Source organism: Haliotis rufescens, unplaced genomic scaffold (assembly GCF_023055435.1).
Source record: "Haliotis rufescens isolate VD_foot unplaced genomic scaffold, xgHalRufe1.0.p SCAF_2, whole genome shotgun sequence".
Taxonomy (NCBI): domain Eukaryota; kingdom Metazoa; phylum Mollusca; class Gastropoda; order Lepetellida; family Haliotidae; genus Haliotis; species Haliotis rufescens.
The window spans coordinates 24856946-24880754 of NW_025963890.1; the positions used below are offsets into that span (position 1 = coordinate 24856946).

Here is a 23809-nt window from a genome sequence, read left to right on the forward strand (position 1 = left end):
CAAAATCCTTGATGACCAAAAGTAACATGACATCTAAATAAGTAATACTTGGTTTCCATTTCTGTACCGGTCACCAGAACTACCAGTTAGGACTGTGTAGATATAATTTACGCCAACAATAGCACGACAATGTAAGCATCGTTTTGGGAACAAGCCACACCTAGAATGAACGCTCAATCACTGCCTTTAAACATTTGAATATATATGACATGATGTATTTTGTTCAGGTAGTGAAAATGAAGGTATTGTGATACCATTCTGGTTACGTGTTTACTTCACAGAGCATCATGAGGAATCTTTACAAAGGAAACAACACTATGCTTCATTTGCCATTAACAAAAAGGTTTTCTGACTAACACACTCCTCAAGCCTTTGAATGGCATTTAGAAGTGATGCACACAAGTAAGAAAATGATGATAGTAGTAATTATATACTCCGAAACATTGTGTTCCTCATAATAAAGAAGCTGAAATCCATAAGTTATCTTCCCTAACACACTGTTTTCTTGAATAATTAATATAAACATCCAAATTGTTACCAGTCATCCGTATAATTGATTACCTTCACAGTGGGTAACTAATGTTGCACCGAATAACATATCGTAAATATCCAGGCATATCAACAGCGTTTCCCATCACGTTACGCAAATCAGTCTGCTTCTAATAACCGACAAGCTAATGTCGTAAACAACCACTAGGAGCCTGCTGTCGACTTACTTGTTTGCCCTGATAGACGCTCTGTGATAGCGAACAAGCCAAAGCTTTCTGCAGATACTGGCATAGGCGAACGTCATCAAGGTCAAGGGCAGGAGGAAGATGAGGAAGAACATGTATATCTGGTAGAGCTGGTGGTAGATAGGGAGATCCCACTGCTCCATGCACCAGTAACCTTTCCGCCTGGACCCCACCAGGATGTGTTGCTGGAGTCACAAGTGCACATCACTACCTACTGTTCATCTTTCAAAGAATGAATCCTATCCCAGCTATCTCCGCCAAACAGTTTGGCCTGTACTGTTTAAAAATTGTTACTTCAACACGAACATGTAAACTTATAAAAAAAAAATCAGCAAAAAAACATAGTCCCATATGAATATTCAATACAACTTTCTATCACATCAGGTGTTTAGTTACAGGATCCTCTATCGTAGAGTAGCAGCTATCTGTCACTTCGGTTTAATTTGTTTATTCAAAGAACTGTTTCGTTTCACGTTTTGATGCGAAACGTTTTACAAAAATGTTTGATTTTCAATATATAATTTAAAAAATAAATATTAACCAAAGTAATAGTTTGGGACAATTTTATAACATGTGTTTACAGTGTTTTTACCTGCCCAATGAGTATTGGTACGCCCATTATGATACTGAGAACCCAAAGTATCAGAACGGTTCTTCGTGCCAAAGCCACGGTGCAGGTGTACTTGGCTCTCATAGGGTGTAGGATGGCGTAGTACCTGAAATTCATACACTATTTTACATACCGTCTGGGTGTTCAATGTATGTAGTTGTACTCTTAGAGACATACACTTCAGTTTCTCTTCAATTCAGGATTAAAATGTAAATAATTTGCGACCTATGTACACATGTACATTTACCCAATAAAATGTTTTTGAATTTTCAATACCGTAGTCAATCGAATTAACACATTTTTCTCCGATACAATAACCCTCTGTGCGAACATTTGTGGACGGGAGCGTCAGGTGAACTTTCTTATTAGCCAATAGGAGCCGAAGCTTCTAAACTATCCGCAGGAGTGACATGCAGCATATCTGACTTCTGTACCTCGCAAACGAACTCTCGGAATGCAAAATAATGAAGGGCGCTCTGTATATGTTGTGGATACTTTAGCTATCGTATCCTATCTGAGCTCCATGACATCTACATCCAAAGTGGTGTACTATATGTTCGGTTAACGACGGTTAACAAACCTACGCGTCCTTTAGATTTGGCGATCTAAGTTCGCTTAGGACTCACCTGACATGACCTTCTATGAATGTTTTGTCAGATAGGTATAGTATCGGGGTAGTAAATATGTTTCATGTCACTATATGCAATTATTGAATTATATCATTATACTAAATCTTAATTTGAGATCATTAGAATGGACAGGTGTGATTATTATTGAACATGTCCCCCGATGATCGGCTTAAGGTCTAACAATCGGAGGAAGGATTTAAGCATGGTATCTGACACTGGGCTAGTTTCTTGTCCTTACGGTGTTAGCTTCTGTGGATTCTAAACCTATAGATGCACTATACACAAAATGCACAAGAATTCTGTGAGCTGAACCATGTTTCTCTGCATCAAATAAAGGCGTTGGTAGTCAATCTCAGTCAAAGTCAGGATTAAGGAACACACGATATCAACATCAGTGCATGAAAAATACCAGGGGCCCATTACTGTTTTTCAGTATATATAAAATATCAATGGTACAGTTCTGTTTCTTTGTGTACTTTAGATTCGGGACAGAATCTCACAGATTATCACGGGTGAGTGTCAATACGTGTGTGAGTGTGAATCCGTGTGAGTGTCAATGCGTGTAAGTGTAAATGCGTGTAAGTGTAAATGCGTGTAATTGTAAATGCGTGTGAGTGTCAATGCGTGTGAGTGTCAATGCATGTGAGTGTCAATGCGTGTGAGTGTAATTTCGTGTGTGAGTGTGAATATGGTTGGATCCGTGTGACTACAGCACATCGCGTCTACTTTAAGTGTAATGGCAAATATTACAGTACATCACGTCTTCCTTAAGTGTAATGGCAAATATTACAGTACATCACGTCTTCCTTAGGTGTAATCTGCAATATTACAGCACATCACGTCTACCTTAAGTGAAATGGCAAACATTACGGTACATCCCTACTACCTTCAGTGAAATGGGCAATATTACAGTACATCACGTCTACCTTAAGTGTAATCTGCAATATTACAGCACATCACGTCTTCCTTAGGGTGTAATGACAAATATTACTGTACATCACGTCTACCTTAAGTGTAATCTGCAATATTACAGTGCATCACGTCTTCCTTAAGTCTAATGGCAAATATAACAGTACATAACATCTACCTTAAGTGTAATGGACAATATTACCGTACATAACATCTACCTTAAGTGTAATGGAAAATATTACCGTACATCACGTCTACCTTAAGTGTAATGGCAAATATTACAGTACATCACGTCTTCCTCAAGTGTAATGGCAAATATTACAGTACATCACGTCTACCTTAAGTGTAATGGCAAATATTACAGTACATCACGTCTTACTTCAGTGTAATGACAAATATTACAGTACATCACGTCTTACTTCAGTGTAATGGGCAATATTACTGTACATCACGTCTACCGTAAGTGTAGTGGGCAATATTACAGTACATCACGTCTTACATCAGTGTAATGGGCAATATTATAGTACTTAACGTCTACCTTAAGTGTAGTGGGCAATATTACAGTACATCACGTCTTACTAAGTGTACTGGCAAATATTACAGTACATCACGTCTACCTTAAGTGTAATGGCAAATATTATAGTACATCACGTCTTACTTCAGTGTTATGGGCAATATTACTGTACATCACGTCTACCGTAAGTGTAGTGGGCAATATTACAGTACATCACGTCTTACATCAGTGTAATGGGCAATATTATAGTACTTAACGTCTACCTTAAGTGTAGTGGGCAATATTACAGTACATCACGTCTTACTAAGTGTACTGGCAAATATTACAGTACATCACGTCTACCTTAAGTGTAATGGCAAATATTATAGTACATCACGTCTTACTTCAGTGTAATGGGCAATATTACTGTACATCACGTCTACCGTAAGTGTAGTGGGCAATATTACAGTACATCACGTCTTACATCAGTGTAATGGGCAATATTATAGTACTTAACGTCTACCTTAAGTGTAGTGGGCAATATTACAGTACATCACGTCTTACTAAGTGTACTGGCAAATATTACAGTACATCACGTCTACCTTAAGTGTAATGGCAAATATTATAGTACATCACGTCTTACTTCAGTGTAATGGGCAATATTACTGTACATCACGTCTACCGTAAGTGTAGTGGGCAATATTACAGTACATCACGTCTTACATCAGTGTAATGGGCAATATTATAGTACTTAACGTCTACCTTAAGTGTAGTGGGCAATATTACAGTACATCACGTCTTACTAAGTGTACTGGCAAATATTACAGTACATCACGTCTACCTTAAGTGTAATGGCAAATATTATAGTACATCACGTCTTACTTCAGTGTAATGGGCAATATTACAGTACATCACGTCTTACTAAGTGTACTGGCAAATATTACAGTACATCACGTCTACCTTAAGTGTAATGGCAAATATTATAGTACATCACGTCTTACTTCAGTGTAATGGGCAATATTACAGTACATCACGTCTTACATCAGTGTAATGGGCAATATTATAGTACTTAACGTCTACCTTAAGTGTAGTGGGCAATTTTACAGTACATCACGTCTTACTAAGTGTACTGGCAAATATTACAGTACATCACGTCTACCTTAAGTGTAATGGCAAATATTATAGTACATCACGTCTTACTTCAGTGTAATGGGCAATATTACAGAACATCACGTCTTCCTTAAGTGTTATCTGCAATATTACAGCACATCACGTCTACCTTAAGTGTGATGGCAAATATTACAGTACATCACGTCTTACTTCAGTGTAATGGCAAATATTACAGAACATCACGTCTTACTTCAGTGTAGTGGGCAATATTACAGTCTTACGTCTTACTTAAGTGTACTGGCAAATATTACAGTACTTCACGCCTTCCTTAATTGTAATGGCAAATATTACAGTACATCACGTCTACCTTAAGTGTTATGGGCAATATTACAGCACATCACGTCTACCTTAAGTGTTATCGGCAATATGACATGTCATGTCCACCTTTGGTGTAATCGGTGTTATTTACGTATGTTATATTACCGATTAAACAAAACATGTATGTAATAAACGTTTCACAAAAATACGGTACGGTTGTTGCAATGTGGGGATATGATTGAGGGTGGGAGAAATACAATGTAAGTACGCTACCTCTCGAGACTTAGTCCGGTCAAGTTGGCCACTGAGCAAATGATGACGACATTCTGGAGATAGTGGACACCTTTACAAAGGAACTCGCCAAATGTCCACGTGAATGTGAAAAACTTGGCAATCTGTAAAACAATAAAGGTTCAAATAAAAACATGATCGAGTTGTTGTATAAAATCAGGGACCATTGTATTTTCTTTTTATAATGTATACAATTACAATCTTGCCGCAAGATACTTGGACGGCACTCGATGGGTGTACTTTTCACAAAGACTATAACTTATCTTTTTTCCATGCCAGATCACCAAATATTTCCTAAACAATTAAAGAACCTTTGTGTTCTATTCAGCAGTACAATTTATCCTGTTTCAAACATGCTGTAATTAAGGTGGCTGCATTTTTTGGAAGCCTCTTAAATGAGCCTCATACATGAGTCTGTACAATGTCTACCAGAAATAGCGTCCAGCCTCCGTTTGGAGTCAGATATCACATATTTGAGAGACCCGATTATAAGTCCCACAATGAGTTGTCCCGTATTAGACAATTTATACGATATTTAATACGATACTTGTTCCGTTTATCGTTAAAACAAAACATGTATCGAAATAATACCCCGTCAATGGCGGTACCGTGTACCCTTTGGGAAGTTCTGAACCTCTTGGACATCATTGATAATGATACCAATCAATTCCACATGTCAAGCATTCCTTTCAACACAGGTTGATAAGTGTCAGATATAGGAATTTTATATCAGCAATTGTAAGTGACTATAGTTGCCGTTAATACATCTGACAAGGCGCAGTGCTTGTCGAGATGACTACATGGATCTGGTGGTGGTGGTGTTGACTTGGTTGTGGTGGTAATTTTGGTGGTGGTGGTGACTTGGTGGTGGTGATGGTGGTGGCTTTGTGGTGGTGGTGACTTAGTGGTGGTGGTGGTGGTGGTGGTGACTTGGTGATGGTGGTGGTGACTTGGTGACGGTGGTGGTGGTGACTTGGTGGTGGTGGTGGTAACTTGGTGATGGTGGTGACTTGGTGGTGGTGGTGAGTCGGTGGTGGTGGTGATGACTTGGTTGTGATGTTAGTGACTTGGTGGTGGTGGAGGTTGAGGTGACTTGGTGGTGGTGGTGGTGATTTGGTGATGGTGGTGATGACTTGGTTGTGGTGTTAGTGACTTAGTGGTGTTGGAGGTTGAGGTGACTTGGGGGTGGTGTTGGAGGTTGAGGTTACTTGGTGGTGGTGGTGGTGGTGGTGACTTGGTGGTAGTGCGGGTAGCGACTTGGTGGTGGTGGTGGTGACTTGGTGATGGTGGTGGCGACAATGCGGTGGGCGTTGTGGTGGTGGTGGTGGTGACTTGGTGGTGGTGGTAGTGACTTGGTGATGGTGGTGGTGGTGGCGACTTGGTGGTGTAGGTGACTTGGTGGTGGTGGTGGTGACTTGATGGTTGTGTTGAGTTGATTGTGGTGGTGGTGGTGACTCGGTGGTGGTGGTGGTGGTGACTTGGTGATGGTGATTGTGGCTTGGTGTGGTGGTGGTGACTTGGTGGTGGTGGTGGTGGTGGTTGTGACTTGGTGGTGGTGGTGGTGGCTTGGTGGTGGTCGTGGTGGTTGTGGTGACTTGGTAGTGGTGGTGGTGGTGGTGGTGACTTGGTGGTGATCGTGGTAGTGGTGGTGACTTGGTGGTGGTGGTGGTGGTGGTGGTGGTGGTTGTTGTGGTGGCATGCGTGTCATCGTAGAAGACGGAGACGGTGCTCATAATATATAAGTGTGCGTCGTTAAAGAACAAAGAAACATACAACAATCTGACAGTTTTTCTTAGGCATGGCTAGTAAATCGTTATAGAACATTGTAGCCTCCTCCTCACCAGGAGGTCGACAACTTGGAAGAACTAGGACATCCCCAACGCTTGGTTGAAAAACACCCAAATGACCCTTGGTATTGTCATTTATGACAAATAAAATAAATATTAGCCCCAAGGGTACAGTAGTACCTGTGACTCAATGTAACAGCGTTGGATGTATGGCCATTGCGTCCTTGGGGCATCACACATACAACTGAGCATGCACTTCCTGCTGCTTGTTATATTCTATAGCATTTATTTATTTCATGTAGCCCTTTGTGTAACAGAAGATGTTAATTTACTTTTGGATATTGCATTAGTAGGCACAAAACTCGGAAAAAAAAATTCCGTATATCCTTTAAAAGCGACGAGACAGTAAATAGAAACCAAAGGAATATTGTAATCAAATATTGACTGAGTGTGATATATCATAACAATGTCCCACATTAACCAACAGTAGGGTTATGAGAAGTCCTGTAAGTTGCCGTGTGGAGAAGAAGCGTGGACCTGCAGACGCTGATGTTGTCATCATGCACTAAGTTACATTTGCGTTTTGACACCGCGACGAGAAGAGGACGAAAAAGAAGAAGATTATTTTATTACGGTGTCACACAATGCACATACGTATAATATAATACATAACATTCATCAATGTGCATTGTCTGGCCAACAAAGGCCTAAGAGACACCAGAATACAAATATATTCATAACAAAAGCACGTAAGTGCATAAATATGTAATACAATCATTATCAAATTTGAAAGATGGCGCAGTGAACTTTTGCGAATAAACATTAAAGTAGCAGCAGCGGGGAGGGGGAAATAATCAGATCATTCTTCATTATTGATATGGTCTGGTCAATTGGTGACATATTGGAGAACAACGGGTCATGTTGAGCGCATGTGCCCACAAATCTTATCTCAGAAAAGAATTGACATTTAGTTAAAAAGTGAACTTCATCTTCCACTTGTTGGTGGTCACAGTATTACCAAATACGACGAAGTGAGTTCTTGGACGTGAAATTCGACCGAGTTCTATTTCTGGAGGGAGTGTACCGCATGTCAACATTGCAAGAACACTACGATAATAAACTGGGCGGCAAAAGAAAGTATAGGTCGAGTTCCGTGATCGATAAAAAAAATAACAAGAAGAGGTTTTGTTGTGAATTATAATATAATCTAGGGAGGGGTAACAAATGATGGATCAACCACAGTTTGAATGAAATTGTGCAATCATAGGTAATGTAAGCTCAAGGGAATGGTGGGGAAGAAATTTAATTTTCTACAAGTTCATCGTCGACACAGTTGCCTTCAATAGCGTGTATGACCTTCAGCTACCTCAATGCATGCTGTGATATGCCGCCTCATCGATGAAGTCAGTCTTCTGATGACGTGGACTGGAACCCGTTACCACTCGTCTCTCAGGGCGTGCTGCAATTCTTGTCTGTTGACGGGAGGCTGATGGCGTGCTCTAATCTGTCTGTCAAGATGGTCCCAAAGATGTTTAATAGAATTCATATCGGGTGAGTGGGCAGGCCAGGGCAAAACGTCAACGTTCTGCTGGTTTAGAAAGTTCCGAGTCGGTCTTGCAGTATGGGACCTGGCATTGTCGTGTTGAAACAATTTGCCCTGCTGTTGGTTTTGTTAGAACGGAAGCACGACTGGCTGCATCACTTGGTCTCTGTACTGCACAGCGTTTAGGTTTCCCTGTATAATCACCAAATCAGTCTACTGATCTCCACAAATACCGCCCCACACCATGACACCTCCACCGCCGAATGGATGGACCTCTCGAATACACGCCAGAGCCAAACGTTCCCCTCTGCGTCGATAAACTCGTTCTCTGCCGTCATTTCGAAACAAGTTAAACCGACTTTCATCAGTAAACATCACTCAACGCCAATTTCTCACTTGCCAGCATCGAACCCGCCTCGCTAATCGTAGTCTCAGGCGAGCAGTCAGTACCATTCCTCGGAAAGGACGATACGCTCGGCAGCACGAAGTCGTCGTAGTACTTTACGTTGGCTAATGGGATGTCCCAACGCTGTTGCTGCCGTCGTCGTTACGAATGTGTTTCGCAGGTGAATGAGCCGTATCTGACCGTCTTCCAGTGGTGTTGTCACTCGGGGTCGTCTGGTTCTAGGCCTGTCCTGTGTCCTCCCTGTCTGCTTGTACCGTTGAATCAGCCTGGCTACTGTCCATGGTGTACAACCAAACTTTCTGGCAATTTTGACCCGTGTTGCCCTTATTTCGGCCATATCGATGGCTCTCTCTCTCTCTCTGCACCTGTGACAGTCGTGGCATTTATTTTGTGTGCTTTCATCACGTGTGGTTATACCCTGCAGACGAACGCATTTATACAGCTAACTTGCTCGTGCAGTTTATACCATAGGCGGGAAACCTGTTTCACCATTTTTTTTGTCACCGCACGAGCGCCGTCAAATGTGGCGCGTTCGGGTGAGGTGTTTTTTGGTACCTGTTCTTGGGCAGTCATATTCCCAATACCCACTTTCCACTAGTTATCGCTGTTTTTAGGAAAATTACAAATTGCCAACCTATACTTTCTTTTGTCGCTTAGTATTTAGTAAGGACAACTGTGTATAGTTATAGATCGTACATAAGTTGAAACTTCTAGTGTAGTTTCAAATCATCTCAACTTTTATTATTTAAAAGTTTATTTCCAATTATTTGGCCACTGCCTTTGCATGGAGCTCGAAGCGAAATATCGTGATCAATAGCAATCAGACTATTTTTTATATCATTAAAATCTCTCAGTGCATTGTAGAACACGTCAATCCATTATGGATTGATGGATTAAATTAATTACTGTATTTACCCATGATTTACGGGATTAAAAGACCAAAATTTTACTACATTTACAATTCACGATGCGGCTGCCATGTTCAGTTTTCTCCAAACACGGATTACCTCAATTTTCTTTTTTGTTGTGCAAGACAACCAATCCATCTCGCCGCGGATGGTCAAATTTAGAGTTTTATTACCATGGCAGGCTCTGTTGTGAATAGCATTTAAACAACTAAATTCTCTAGTTCACTGAGCATAGTGCCGTCCATATCAATGCCACATTGTAAATCATTTATTTCCTGAGCCAAATCATTTATATATAATGAGAATAATGAGATAAGAAAACCTTAACACCGATATTAACTGAGTACATATCTGTATGACGACTATTAAGAGATACACAAGACTGATTATTTTCATACATAGTTTCGTAGTCAGTATCGATAAGTCGTCGTCTAAATGTGAGGAAGGTTATACTGAGATGAGATGTCACAACTCTTGCACCCAGTATGCAGAAGTCGTCCACATTCACGCGAAGGTTTTTTCAAAGCGATATTGTGCCTGAAGATACTCAGCTGGCATTCGGTGGCCTCAATTCTACTTTGCCTCTGGATAATAATCAAAGTTAACTGGGCGAAAGTAGCATTCTATTTTTGACACTGTTGACAAACGTAATATACTGTTTGCAAAATGTTGTAAGATATGATATTTTGAGAAATGTAAGAGAAACACATCCAACATGTAAAATCACAACGGACCATTGTGAAAATAGGTATGACATTTGTTTTACACTAAAGCTAAATAGTCAAATAATTTGAAAAGGCATTTTTTATTCCAGCCCTCTCATATTCGAAACTAAATCACAAACATTCCGTTGACTATCACTCTTTGAAGTTTCAGTCAGTTTTTCCCTTACTATATACAGATACATACACAATTGTCCCTTACTAAATACAGGTAAATACACAGTGGTCTCTTACAAAAACAGGTACATACACAGTTGTCCTTACTTAATACTAAATTCTTGCCTTATATAGAAATTCACACAGGTCGGATAACATTCTTTCGTTATTGAATTGCTACCACATGCCAAGATTGACAAGAAATCAGCGACACCAAGGACCTTGGTCGTAAGGACCATATACGGGCTCCAGCAACGGTACCAGATGACCGACCACGTAGTGGAAGACCAAGGGCCACCACCCAACGTCAGGATCGTCAGATTGTGCGACAGCATCTTCAAGATCGCTTTGTTACTGCTGCGGAAACTGCTCGAAAGACCATGGGGATACACCAGCGACACATTAGTGCCGACACCGTTCGTTCCTCCAGCAGAATGGCATCAGAACCATGCAGTGGCCTGCCTTCAGTCCCGATTTAAATTCCATTGAGCACCTGACGACTGAATGACCTCCGACCAAGGCCGACAACTGCAGCTGAACTGCCTCAGGCGTCCCTCAGAGTGTGGGCTCAAGTGCCTATGGCCTTCACCAATCGCCTCATCCATTCCATGTATCGACGTTGCACGCCAATCATCAATGCACATGGCGGACACGCGAGACACTGACTTGTGATGCCATTTTCTCAGAGACTAGTTTTGTGTTTCACTATAAGAACATTTGACACTATAATTTCAACCTTGATGATCAGTTTTGCCCAGTTTCATCTTTTTAATATGTCTCAAAGTATGTTTACAGTGTTTGGACAAATAATGTATTTATCCATGGTGACGTTTATTTTGCGGTTCAGTAGATATATGTCAATACACACGAACCTCAGATACGTTAGCTCCAGTATGTAACTGTAAATATGTGTCAATACACATGAACCTCAGATACGTAAGCTCCAGTATGTCACTGTAGATATGTGTCAATACACATGGACCTCAGTATGTAACTGAAGATATCTGTCAATACACATGGACCTCAGATACGTTAGCTCCAGTATGTCACTGTAGATATCTGTCAATACACATGAACCTCACATACGTTAGCTCCAGTATGTAACTGTAGATATGTGTCCATACACATGAACCTCAGATACGTTAGCTCCAGTATGTAACTGTAGATATGTGTCAATACACATGAACCTCAGATACGTTAGCTCCAGTATGTAACTGTAGATATGTGTCAATACACATGGACCTCAGTATGTAACTGAAGATATGTGTCAATACACATGAACCTCAGATACGTTGATCCAGTATGTCACTGTAGATATGTGTCAATACACATGAACCTCAGATACGTTAGCTCCAGTATGTAACTGTAGATGTGTCAATACACATGAACCTCAGTATGTAACTGAAGATATCTGTCAATACACATGTACCTCAGATACGTTGATCCAGTATGTCACTGTAGATATGTGTCAATACACATGGACCTCAGATACGTTGATCCAGTATGTAACTGTAGATATGTGTCAATACACATGAACCTCAGATACGTTAGCTCCAGTATGTAACTGAAGATATGTGTCAATACACATGGACCTCAGATACGTTAGCTCCAGTATGTAACTGTAGATATGAGTCAATACACATGAACCTCAGATACGTTAGCTCCAGTATGTCACTGTAGATATGTGTCAATACACATGGACCTCAGATACGTTGATCCAGTATGTAACTGTAGATATGTGTCAATACACATGAACCTCAGATACGTTAGCTCCAGTATGTAACTGAAGATATGTGTCAATACACATGAACCTCAGATACGTTAGCTCCAGTATGTAACTGTAGATATGAGTCAATACACATGAACCTCAGATACGTTAGCTCCAGTATGTAACTGTAGATGTGTCAATACACATTAACCTCAGTATGTAACTGAAGATATCTGTCAATACACATGGACCTCAGATACGTTGATCCAGTATGTCACTGTAGATATGTGTCAATACACATGGACCTCAGATACGTTGATCCAGTATGTAACTGTAGATATGTGTCAATACACATGAACCTCAGATACGTTAGCTCCAGTATGTAACTGAAGATATGTGTCAATACACATGGACCTCAGATACGTTAGCTCCAGTATGTAACTGTAGATATGAGTCAATACACATGAACCTCAGATACGTTAGCTCCAGTATGTCACTGTAGATATGTGTCAATACACATGGACCTCAGATACGTTGATCCAGTATGTAACTGTAGATATGTGTCAATACACATGAACCTCAGATACGTTAGCTCCAGTATGTAACTGAAGATATGTGTCAATACACATGAACCTCAGATACGTTAGCTCCAGTATGTAACTGTAGATATGAGTCAATACACATGAACCTCAGATACGTTAGCTCCAGTATGTAACTGTAGATATGTGTCAATACACATGAACCTCAGTATGTAACTGAAGATATCTGTCAATACACATGGACCTCAGATACGTTAGCTCCAGTATGTAACTGTAGATATGTGTCAATACACATGAACCTCAGTATGTAACTGAAGATATCTGTCAATACACATGGACCTCAGATACGTTAGCTCCAGTATGTCACTGTAGATATGTGTCAATACACATGAACCTCAGTATATAACTGAAGATATCTGTCAATACACATGGACCTCAGATACGTTAGCTCCAGTATGTAACTGAAGATATGTGTCAATACACATGGACCTCAGTATGTAACTGTAGATATGTGTCAATACACATGGACCTCAGATACGTTAGCTCCAGTATGTAACTGTAGATATGTGTCAATACACATGGACCTCAGATACGTTAGCTCCAGTATGTAACTGTAGATATGTGTCAATACACATGAACCTCAGATACGTTAGCTCCAGTATGTAACTGTAGATATGTGTCAATACACATGAACCTCAGTATGTAACTGAAGATATCTGTCAATACACATGCTCCTTAGATACGTTGATCCAGTATGTCACTGTAGATATGTGTCAATACACATGAACCTCAGTTACGTTAGCTCTAGTATGTCACTGTAGATATGTGTCAATACACATGAACCTCAGATACGTTGATCCAGTATGTCATTGTAGATAAATGTCAATACACATGAACCTCAGTATGTAACTGTAGATATGTGTCAATACACATGAACCTCAGATACGTTAGCTCCAGTATGTCAGTGTAGATAAATGTCAGTACACATGAACCTCAGTATGTAACTGAAGATATCTGTCAATACACATGGACCTCAGTATGTAACTGTAAATAAATGTCAATACACATGAACCTCAGTATGTAACTGTAGATAAATGTCAATACACATGAACCAGAGTATGTAACTGTAGATAAATGTCAATACACATGAACCTCAGTATGTCAGTGTCGATAAATGTCAATACACATGAACTTCATAATGTCACTGTAGATAAATGTCAATACACATGAACCTCAGTATGTAACTGTAGGTAAATGTTAATACACATGTACCTCAGTATACTGGTGTGTAGAGAGAGGACAGTACTTGGCTCCAGGTTGTGTGTAGAGAGAGGTTAGTACTTGGCTCCAGACAGTGTGTAGAGAGAGGTTAGTATTTGGCTCCAGGTGGTGTGTAGAGAGAGGTTAGTACTTTGCTCAAGGTGGTGGACACGACTTGGCTCAAGGTGGTGTGTAGAGAGAGGACAGCACTTGGCTGCTGGTGGTGTGTAGAGAGAGGTCAGTACTTGGCTCCAGGTGGTGTGTAGAGAAAGGTCAGTACTTGACGCCAGACAGTGTGTAGAGAGAGGACAATACTTGGCTCCAGGTTGTGTGTAGAGAGAGGTCAGTACTTGGGTCAAGGGTGTGTGTAGAGAGAGGACAATACTTGGCTCCAGGTGGTGTGTAGAGAGAGGTCAGTACTTGACTCCAGACAGTGTGTAGAGAGAGGACAATACTTGGCTCCAGTTGGTGTGTAGAGAGAGGTCAGTACTTGGCTCCAGGTGGTGTGTAGAAAAAGGTCAGGACTTGGCTCCAGGTTGTGTGTAGAGAGATGACAATACTTGGCTCCAGGTTGTGTGTAGAGAAAGGTCAGTACTTGGGTCCAGGTGGTGTGTAGAGAGAGGACAATACTTGGCTCCAGATGGTGTGTAGAAAGAGGACAATACTTGGCTGATGGTGGTGTGAAGAGACAGAACAATACTTGGCTGGTGGTGGTGTGTAGAGAGAGGACAATACTTGGCTCCAGGTGGTGTGTAGAGAGAGGTCAGTACTTGACTCCAGACAGTGTGTAGAGAGAGGACAATACTTGGCTCCAGGTGGTGTGTAGAGAGAGGTCAGTACTTGGCTCCAGGTGGTGTGTAGAGAAAGGTCAGGACTTGGCTCCAGGTTGTGTGTAGAGAGAGGACAATACTTGGCTCCAGGTTGTGTGTAGAGAGAGGTCAGTACTTTGGTCCAGGTGGTGTGTAGAGAGAGGACAATACTTGGCTCCAGATGGTGTGTAGAAAGAGGACAATACTTGGCTGATGGTGGTGTGTAGAGAGAGGACAATACTTGGCTGGTGGTGGTGTGTAGAGAGAGGTCAGTACTTGGCTCCAGGTGGTGGACACGACTTGGCTTCAGGTGGTGTGTAGAGAGAGGTCAGCACTTGGCTCCAGGTAGTGTGTAGAGAGAGGTCAGCACTTGGCTCCAGGTGGTGTGTAGAGAGAGGTTAGTACTTGGCTCCGGTTGGTGTGTAGAGAAAGGACAGTACTTCGCTCCAGGTGGTGTTTTGAGAGAGGTCAGTACTTGGCTCCAGGTGATGTGTAGAGAAAGATCAGTACTTGGCTCCAGGTTGTGTGTAGAGAGAGGTCAGTACTTGGCTCCAGACAGTGTGTAGAGAGAGGACAATACTTGGCACCAGGTTGTGTGTAGAGAGAGGTCAGTACTTGGCTCCAGGTGGTGGACACGACTTGGCTCAAGGTGGTTTGTAGAGAGAGGACAGCGCTTGGCTCCAGACAGTGTGTAGAGCGAGGACAATACATGGCTGGTGGTGGTGTGTAGAGAGAGGTCAGTACTTGGCTCCAGGTGGGGGACACGACTTGGCTCAAGGTGGTGTGTAGAGAGAGGACAGCACTTGGCTGCTGGTGGTGTGTAGAGAGAAGTCAGTACTTGGCTGCTGGTTGTGTGTAGAGAGAGGTCAGTACTTGGCTCCAGACAGTGTGTAGAGAGAGGACAGTACTTGGCTCCAGGTGGTGTGTAGAGAGAGGTCAGTACTTCGCTCCAGACAGTGTGTAGAGAGAGGACAATACTTGGCTTGTGGTGGTGTGTAGAGAGAGGTCAGTACTTGGCTCCTGGTGGTTGACACGACTTGGCTTAAGGTTGTGTGTTTAGAGAGGACACGATTTGGCTCCAGGTGGTGTATAGAGAGAGGACAGTACTTGGCTTCAGTTTGTGTGTAGAGAGAGGACAGTACTTGGCTTCAGATTGTGTGTTGAGAGAGGACCGCACTTGGCTGCAGGTTGTGTGTAGAGAGAGGACAGTACTTTACTCCAGGTGGTCTATAGAGAGATGACAGTACTTGGCTTCAGGTTGTGTGTAGAGAGAGGAAATAACTTGGCTTCAGGTTGTGTGTTGAGAGAGGACAGTACTTGGCTGCTGGTGGTGTGTAGCGAGAGGACAGTTCTTGGCTTCAGGTTGTGTGTAGAGAGAGGTCAGTATTTGGCTCCAGGTTGTGTGAAGAGAGAGGACAGTACTTGGCTTCAGGTGGTGTGTAGAGAGAGGACAGTACTTGGCTCCTGGTGGTGTGTAGAGAGAGGTCAGAAATGGTTTTACGTAGTGTGTAGAGAGAGGCCAGTACTTGACTCCAGGTCGTGTGTAGAGAGAGGTCAGATTGGCTTTAGGTAGGGTGTAGAGAGCGGTCAGTATTTGGCTCCTGGTGGTGTGTAGAGAGAGCCCAGGACTTGACTCCTGGTGGTGTGCAGAAAGAGGTCAGTACTTGACTCCTGGTGGCCTATGTAGATACAGTGGTACTTCGCTTCAGGTATTCTACAGACAGCAGTGGCTGTTCAGCACTTTAATGCGCCTCACCAGAATGAAAGCTTAGTGGTGCCATTTTAATCGTAGATATATATTTTTAATTCGAAATTTCTCGTTCTTTCAATTATTTGTTTATTTCCTCGAAATTTTCGTTAAGATAATATTTTCGTCATTTCAATTATTTTCTCGTTACTTCTATTATTTTATTATTAGTACTGGGGCATTGAATGTTGTAAGCCTGATTAAACAGCTTTTGAGCAAGAGTCGAATGACGTTGTTTGACATCTTCGTGGAAAGAGTGGCTCGACTGTACCTCAAAGTTGTAAAATGTAGATGCCAAAGGCTGGAACGGCTGGAATATGTCTCGACATAACAGTCGACGTCATCCTTCTTCTCATACAATCTTGATAAAATTTTGGTCACTTTGAATCTTTATTTAGTTCTGGTCGCTTTTATGTGTAGTTAATTTGGTAAATGAGTGGAGAGGAATGGTTATATGACCATTATTGATTGAAATCAGATCATTGATATGCCAGACGCTAAAGTTCAACTTGTCGGCCAAATTTCCTTGTTTTGATTTTGGTAATCCGTGAAGAGATCCCGACTCGTATGCTTTAAGAAACAGACCAGAAAGGTGTGGAGCACACTTGGTGCCTATGACATGCCTACTTATACTATTTCCAAATTCCACATCTCTCCAAAAATGTAAATATTCGAAAATAACAAATGATAAGAGAAATACAAAGAGGTATCGAATGATGGTAATGTACTGACAAGACAAAGGCAGGGCGAGGTATACCATGACACTCATCAGAACATGTTGATCATCGGCGATTCCCGGAGTCCAGTGACGATATCTTAACTTGGAATTAGTTCTACTGCTTACAAGTAAAACGAAGCACGTATATAATGTACTTTTTGCAACACAGTCGATGGCAGTTTTAATGTCTCGCTTCAAACACGTTTTTGTAGATGAACATTATTGATAAATGCTATTCAGCTTTTGATAAAACACATTCCTTGTTTGTATTAAAGATTTGGTGGTACATTTGCTGGGCCCAGGAATATATGTTTCTTTGTCCAGAAAACCTGTGACATGTCCTCATTGCCTATATATTAATGTTGTCCAAATCATGCCAGTGTTGAAATGAACAAAGTCTACTTCTTATTAATATGTATACATCAGATATTCCTTTTTAAGAATTTATGGAAGCTTCGAACATTTCTTAAATTAAGAAAATTCGGCTGACCAAAGATGCTACTTTGCCTACACTGTTCTTTCGAAAATTAATATAATCAGATGAAAAGAAAATCAATGTACGCAGGTCAATATTAAATCACCAGGTCATGTACATGGAATCGCGTATGTCAGCCTCCTTACAAAGATATGCTTTACATGAATATTATCTATCTCTGTAATTATGGATCATGTTTGAAGTTGAAAAGCGCATTCCAATTTCCTGTTAACATCGTGAATAAAACATTGGGGCAAGGAATGTCAGCAGCAGCCATGTCTGTGTATGATCTCTGGTGTAAGGGAAATGAGCCTTTAACGCTTCCCTTTCAACTCACCCCACGGGCTCTCACGTCACATTATGTGTGACATTTCGACAGATGGTGGAAGTACTTAAGCTGCAACATGTTGATTTAACTTGTTAGTTGGTGCACTTAAGCTCTGAAAAAACATTCGGAACAAGAAAGTTTGGTCCTGCGAGTAGTTATTGCAATAATCTGTGCCGGGTTTTCAAACATTAATTTTCCTAAACAACTCTATTCAATGATGTTTGACGAGTGACTACGTTTGAGAACGTTCCCGCTCAGTCATGTCTTTGACGAACATATATGACGTCAGCGGGTGATAACATTCCTCATTGGCACCAATTGGCCGTCGGTAATAGACGGGGTAATCGTGAAGGAAGAAGTTGATGCTGTTGTTTATTTCTGCAATTGTTCATATCATATTTAATGATAACTGACGAGAAGTAGGAAGTAAATCCATCGTGTTTATAATTCTTATTTTTCATTCTCGGGCATTCTCGGATAAATGGCTACCTTTAGACAGGAAATAGAAAAATGACAATGAGAATATATGTAAAAGAGTGCTTTTGATCTGCCTAACGTTTTGAAAAAAATATTCGAAATCTGAAACACCTTGCGTACATTGGGTGTTTACCCGTGAAGATCCGGGTTAGCGTTGGTCTTCAGCAACCAACACTTGTCGTAAGAGGCGACTAACGGGATCGGGTGGTCAGGCTCACTTACTTGGTTGATGAAGAATGTCATCGTGTTCCAATTGCATATATCGATGCTCATGATGTCAATCACCGGATTGTCTGGTCCAGGATCGATTATTTACAGACCGCAGTCATATTGCTTGAATATCGCTGAGTGCGGCGTTAAACAACAAACAGATAAAAACATTGGATGTTAATATGAAATTATGACTTCTTTCCAGTTGAAGTTGGCAATGTTTAAAACACGTTGGTCTTACTCATTCTTCGCATTGAACACATCCTAAGTAGGGCAAAGTCTTTGATGATGGCAAAATTAAATGAGGAAGAGAATATATGGATGTCGACTTCTTTATTATAAGAATAATAAAGAAGTTGACATCCATATATTCTCTCTTATGTGTATCACTTGAAAATGCCTTTCAAAGACCTAAACGTTAAATGAGTGTTGTGTATTTTGTTGAATATGAACGGCGAAACACAATACCACTAATCGGCACAATCAGACACAAACAGAGTGTTGTGTCATTGTCATTGTCTGTTTAAAACTTCGTTAAAAGTTATACCACATTGTACATACCATCAAGCCTGTTCCAATCAACTGTATAGGTCTTTACTAATGCAGCTTATCAATTGCTCAAATGTATGCCAGCTTAAAACTCATTTTTTGTCAAATAAAAATGATTTGTTACTTGATCACAGCAAGTTCCTCGAGTTTGTAAACTTTCCCAAAGGTCACAGACCCCTGCTTATTTTACTGACTTGTCACAGTGGAACAATTTGCTCAGTTGACTCAGGTTTATGTGGCTTTATCTCTATGACACCAGAGAATTCACTTTATGTCAATGTTTTCTATCATTCAGAAAGACAACTTTGAAATATGATCATGAAACATGACTCAAAGCTAGCTTTCAGGAAAAAACGTGAAAAACATCTAATCGTTGTACCCTGAGTGAGTGCCATTTGCTTTTCCAAATGATAATTTCAGTCAAATCGCACTTTTAATCTTAATGTGGTACTGGGAGGTGGGTTTCCTTGTGGTTTTAGCGTTCGCTCGTCACGCCGAAGACCCGGGTTCGATTCCCGGGTACAGCGTGTGGAGCCCATTTCTGCTGTCACGTCGTGATATTGCTGAAAGCGATTTGGCCCTGTAACTATACACCAAACGTATCATGTCACTCACATGCACAAAATACATTGTTGTTAGAGTGCAATACTGAACACTTACAAACTGTTCTTAGAGGTGTGTCACGCACATGCTATTTACTGTTTACTTCAAAGTTCTTGTGGCCGAAATACATGCATCACGTTTAATGTCGGACACAGTTCTTCACGCTGAACTAGAGAACATCGCACCGTATTGCCAGCAATCGGCTACTGCACCTCACCATCTTAATTAACCATAAAGTCAGTTTTAAAGAAGTTGGTTGCAAACATCGCACCATGTTTGGAGATATTTAATTTAATGAGAAAACTTAACTCTGTCGAGCAGTCTAATTAGTGCGTCTGGGATCACTAAATCAAGCGCATTCGTTCCATCAAACGTCCTTGATAATCTTTCGATAACCCAGATGACTGGCTTTTCTTGTTCTGTAGGATCAGCTCGACGTTCTGCTTTATTAATATTCAATTAAGTGCAGCCATATACGGTTTCATGCAAATGCACTTTATTCGCACCTATGACGATGAGAAGATTTTTTTTATTGTGGAATGTTTTCATTCCAGAAGTGTAAATTAATTACTCAGTGGAATACATCGACGTTTTGAAACGATACCATAATCTGACAAATAAATAATGGATTACTGAAATATACATAAGTATTGCATTTATGTCTCTAGACAGGTTTGGACAGGTTGCCACTGCCCCATGGTTGTGGTATAAGCTGGCTAGTCATGCTGCCAAACACTGGTTTAATTTGTCTCTGACGCTATTATTTACATGCCGTTTGATGAAGATGGAAGAGTGCGGGCTGCGGCACACAATAACATTCACTCACTCACTGAACGGATTTCCTCAGCATACCTGTCAATTGATTGACCAAACTAAGAGTATTTCCTGACGTGTGGGGAACCTCTTTCTTCAGAGCGAGTCGTCTTCTGCTTACATTGGTACTGTGAGTTAAATGACAGTGTGAGAAAACGTAAACATAGAACCGTTTCCTCTGGCAAGTGAGAAGACATTAGTCATGACATAAAAGGAACCCTTTGAGGGACATGTAGGAATCTTTTAGTCATTACTTCAAAGTGGGTATTGACTTCGGTGGACTGTTGGTGATATTAGTGACGTTAAAGGGGAAGTGTACACGCAAAAATCACTTTCTTTCTTTTTCTAAACAAAACGCAATTTTAGAATTAGTTAGTATCTGTGTTTGAAAATATACACTCATTTTTTTTCACAGTGAAAGTAGGAAGCTCACAATAGTGTTAAAATGATATGCCGTTATGAAGCCTTCGTTTTACGAGCGAAATAGGCCTGAGTTATCCCCCTTAGATTATGACGTAATTGGTGCCAATTCAACTGGGTCCCTGTCTATTCTCAACGCAAAAGATATCAAGGACCAGTTTGCGGTAAAACAACATGGTCTACGACACACTCGGCGCAGTGGTGACTCAGCATAACACAATTCTGGCTGGCATCTGAGACGCTGGAATCACAAAACTGTACCTACACCACGTGAAGCGGCTCTAACAAAGCATGATGACGTCATAATGTTTATCAATTGGCACCAATGACGTCATTTTGCAAGGGGCATAAGCCATGGTGTTTTTGTTATGGAAATAGAACACTTGGTAAATGTGAAAAATATAAATCGTTTTAATGCAAAAAATATGTTAATTAAATTTGATGTTTTTATATTTTTGTCTATGACACTTCTATGTTAACACTTTTAATGTGGAAAAAGTACAAGAAAAATTGGTTCATTTCCGTGTGAACTTGCCCTTTAAGGCGTGGCAGGGTCTCCACCATACAAACACACACTGATACACTGCTGAGTGCCTTATTGTGATAGACCTGACGGAGTGAAGCTCGCGTGACCACGTGAGCAAACGACTGCATTTAACAAACATTGAAAGTTTCCCACTTAAAACACTCACAAACGCGCGCGAGCGCACCCTCCACTTCACCCCACCCCATCAAACTCACCCACCCACGACCTCCTACATGTCATCAGGCTAGTCCTCTGCTTAAACCACCTGTCAACACAAACACTCGACGAATAATTAAGAAACAGACACAATGAAAAATATATAAATACATATACAATGTCTTGCCGATTGCATGATTTGGTCATTTCGAAACGGAAAAAGTACTGATTGCAGTTGGCATGAATATTTAAATAATTTACATAAATATTAATATCACAGGATTTAGATACATTTGCCAACGTAATATTACCTTTATAATATTTCTGTAATGAGGTAAAAAAAAGATTTTTTTCAATACACACACACACACACACATAATAAAGTCCACGTTAGTCCATTATCTTCTTTATATCAGTTTCATACATAGTACTTTCGCTGTCTCATGACAGCTCTGCAGTGTAACTGACAATGACATATAATGACGTCATACTTATGATGACGTCATAAATTACAACTGTGACGTCATAATGTGTTTACACACTCCAGCGACGACACCAAGTAATTTAACAATTGTAGGGAGACATTTGAATTAAATATACAGTATTTGTAAAGTAACAGTGCAACATTTACGATTGAAATGACAAATCTATTAATACATTCTAGAGTTCAATTTTGGTTTCATCAATTGGATAAACATTTGTTCTTTTTCCAGATTCAGCTGCTTGTTACTTGTATACAATTTATAAAACGGAAAAATAGTAAATTTCCCGTTTCCGCAATCATCAATGTGTTTGCTGACACCTAAGCAACGAACATTAGGGTCTCTAATCTGCTGTTTGTGTACAGTGACTCTATCTTTTAATTCCATGCCGGTTTCACCGATGTAGTTTTCGCCGCATCCCGAACATCTCATAACATACACCACATCTTTGCTGCGGCAGTTCATGTCGGCTTTCACATTGAAACCCTTGCCATTTGCAAAAAGGAAAGTAGTACCTTCACTTATGATGTTACACGTGCCGCATCTTGGTGTGTTACATCTACTTACACATGGTACACTCTCTGTACAAGAATATTTGGATGGACAAAGAATTTGCTTGAGATTTTTTGGTTGCCTGGTACTTTTTATAATTTTAAATTTATTCAGTCCTTGTTTCATTTTATCGCTTTGCTGTAAAATTGGGAGGTTGTCCCTTATGACTGGCATGATATCACAGTTATTAGGATTGAAGGTGGACACAAACGGTATAATTTGATCGCCCACAGATTTTTCATTAGGTTTCAGGAGAGTATGTCTTGGAATTTTTAAAGACTTTTCTATTGCATCATTTATGACGCGAAGCGGATATCCTAAGCTTCCTGAGATACCCCATCAATTCTTTCAATCTTAAATCAGTTGTAATTTATGACGTCATCATAAGTATTTCTTACATACATATATTTCTTACATACAAGAAAAGACATGGTATTCATCCTCTAGTAAATGAATGTCACATTCTTCACATATAGCTTCTGTATGAGGTATATTTAACAATGACCTTTTACGAATAATGTTGATTCGAAAGTTGTGAAGAGATATCGAAATATACACATTGCTCCACTAATCGTTTATCGTAAACATAATGAAACATGTTATATATTGAGTGAAATAATGTTATATGAAGTGTATATACTGTTATATATTGAGTGAACTAATGCTATATACCGAGTAAAATGGTGTTATATACTGAGTGAAATAATGTCATATACATGTACTGAGTGAAGTAACGTTATATACCAAGTGCAATATTTTGATGTGCTGAATGAAATAATGTTATATAATGAGTTATATAATGGTATAAATGTGAGAGAAAT

At 40.4% G+C, this 23809-nt stretch overlaps 1 protein-coding gene across 2 annotated transcripts in view; it reads right to left on the reverse strand.

Moving 5' to 3' along the window:
* Window positions 1-23809, reverse strand: part of LOC124146175 (QRFP-like peptide receptor) — a 42046-nt gene that overhangs the window by 1774 nt on the left and 16463 nt on the right. For both annotated transcript variants that reach the window (XM_046516326.2, XM_046516325.2), the window contains exons 2-4: window positions 5077-5198; window positions 1327-1450; window positions 717-919 (exon numbers count right to left, since the gene is read on the reverse strand). In XM_046516326.2, coding sequence (XP_046372282.1) covers window positions 717-919; window positions 1327-1450; window positions 5077-5198 — 449 coding nt within the window. The remainder of the gene's footprint in view (window positions 1-716; window positions 920-1326; window positions 1451-5076; window positions 5199-23809) is intronic.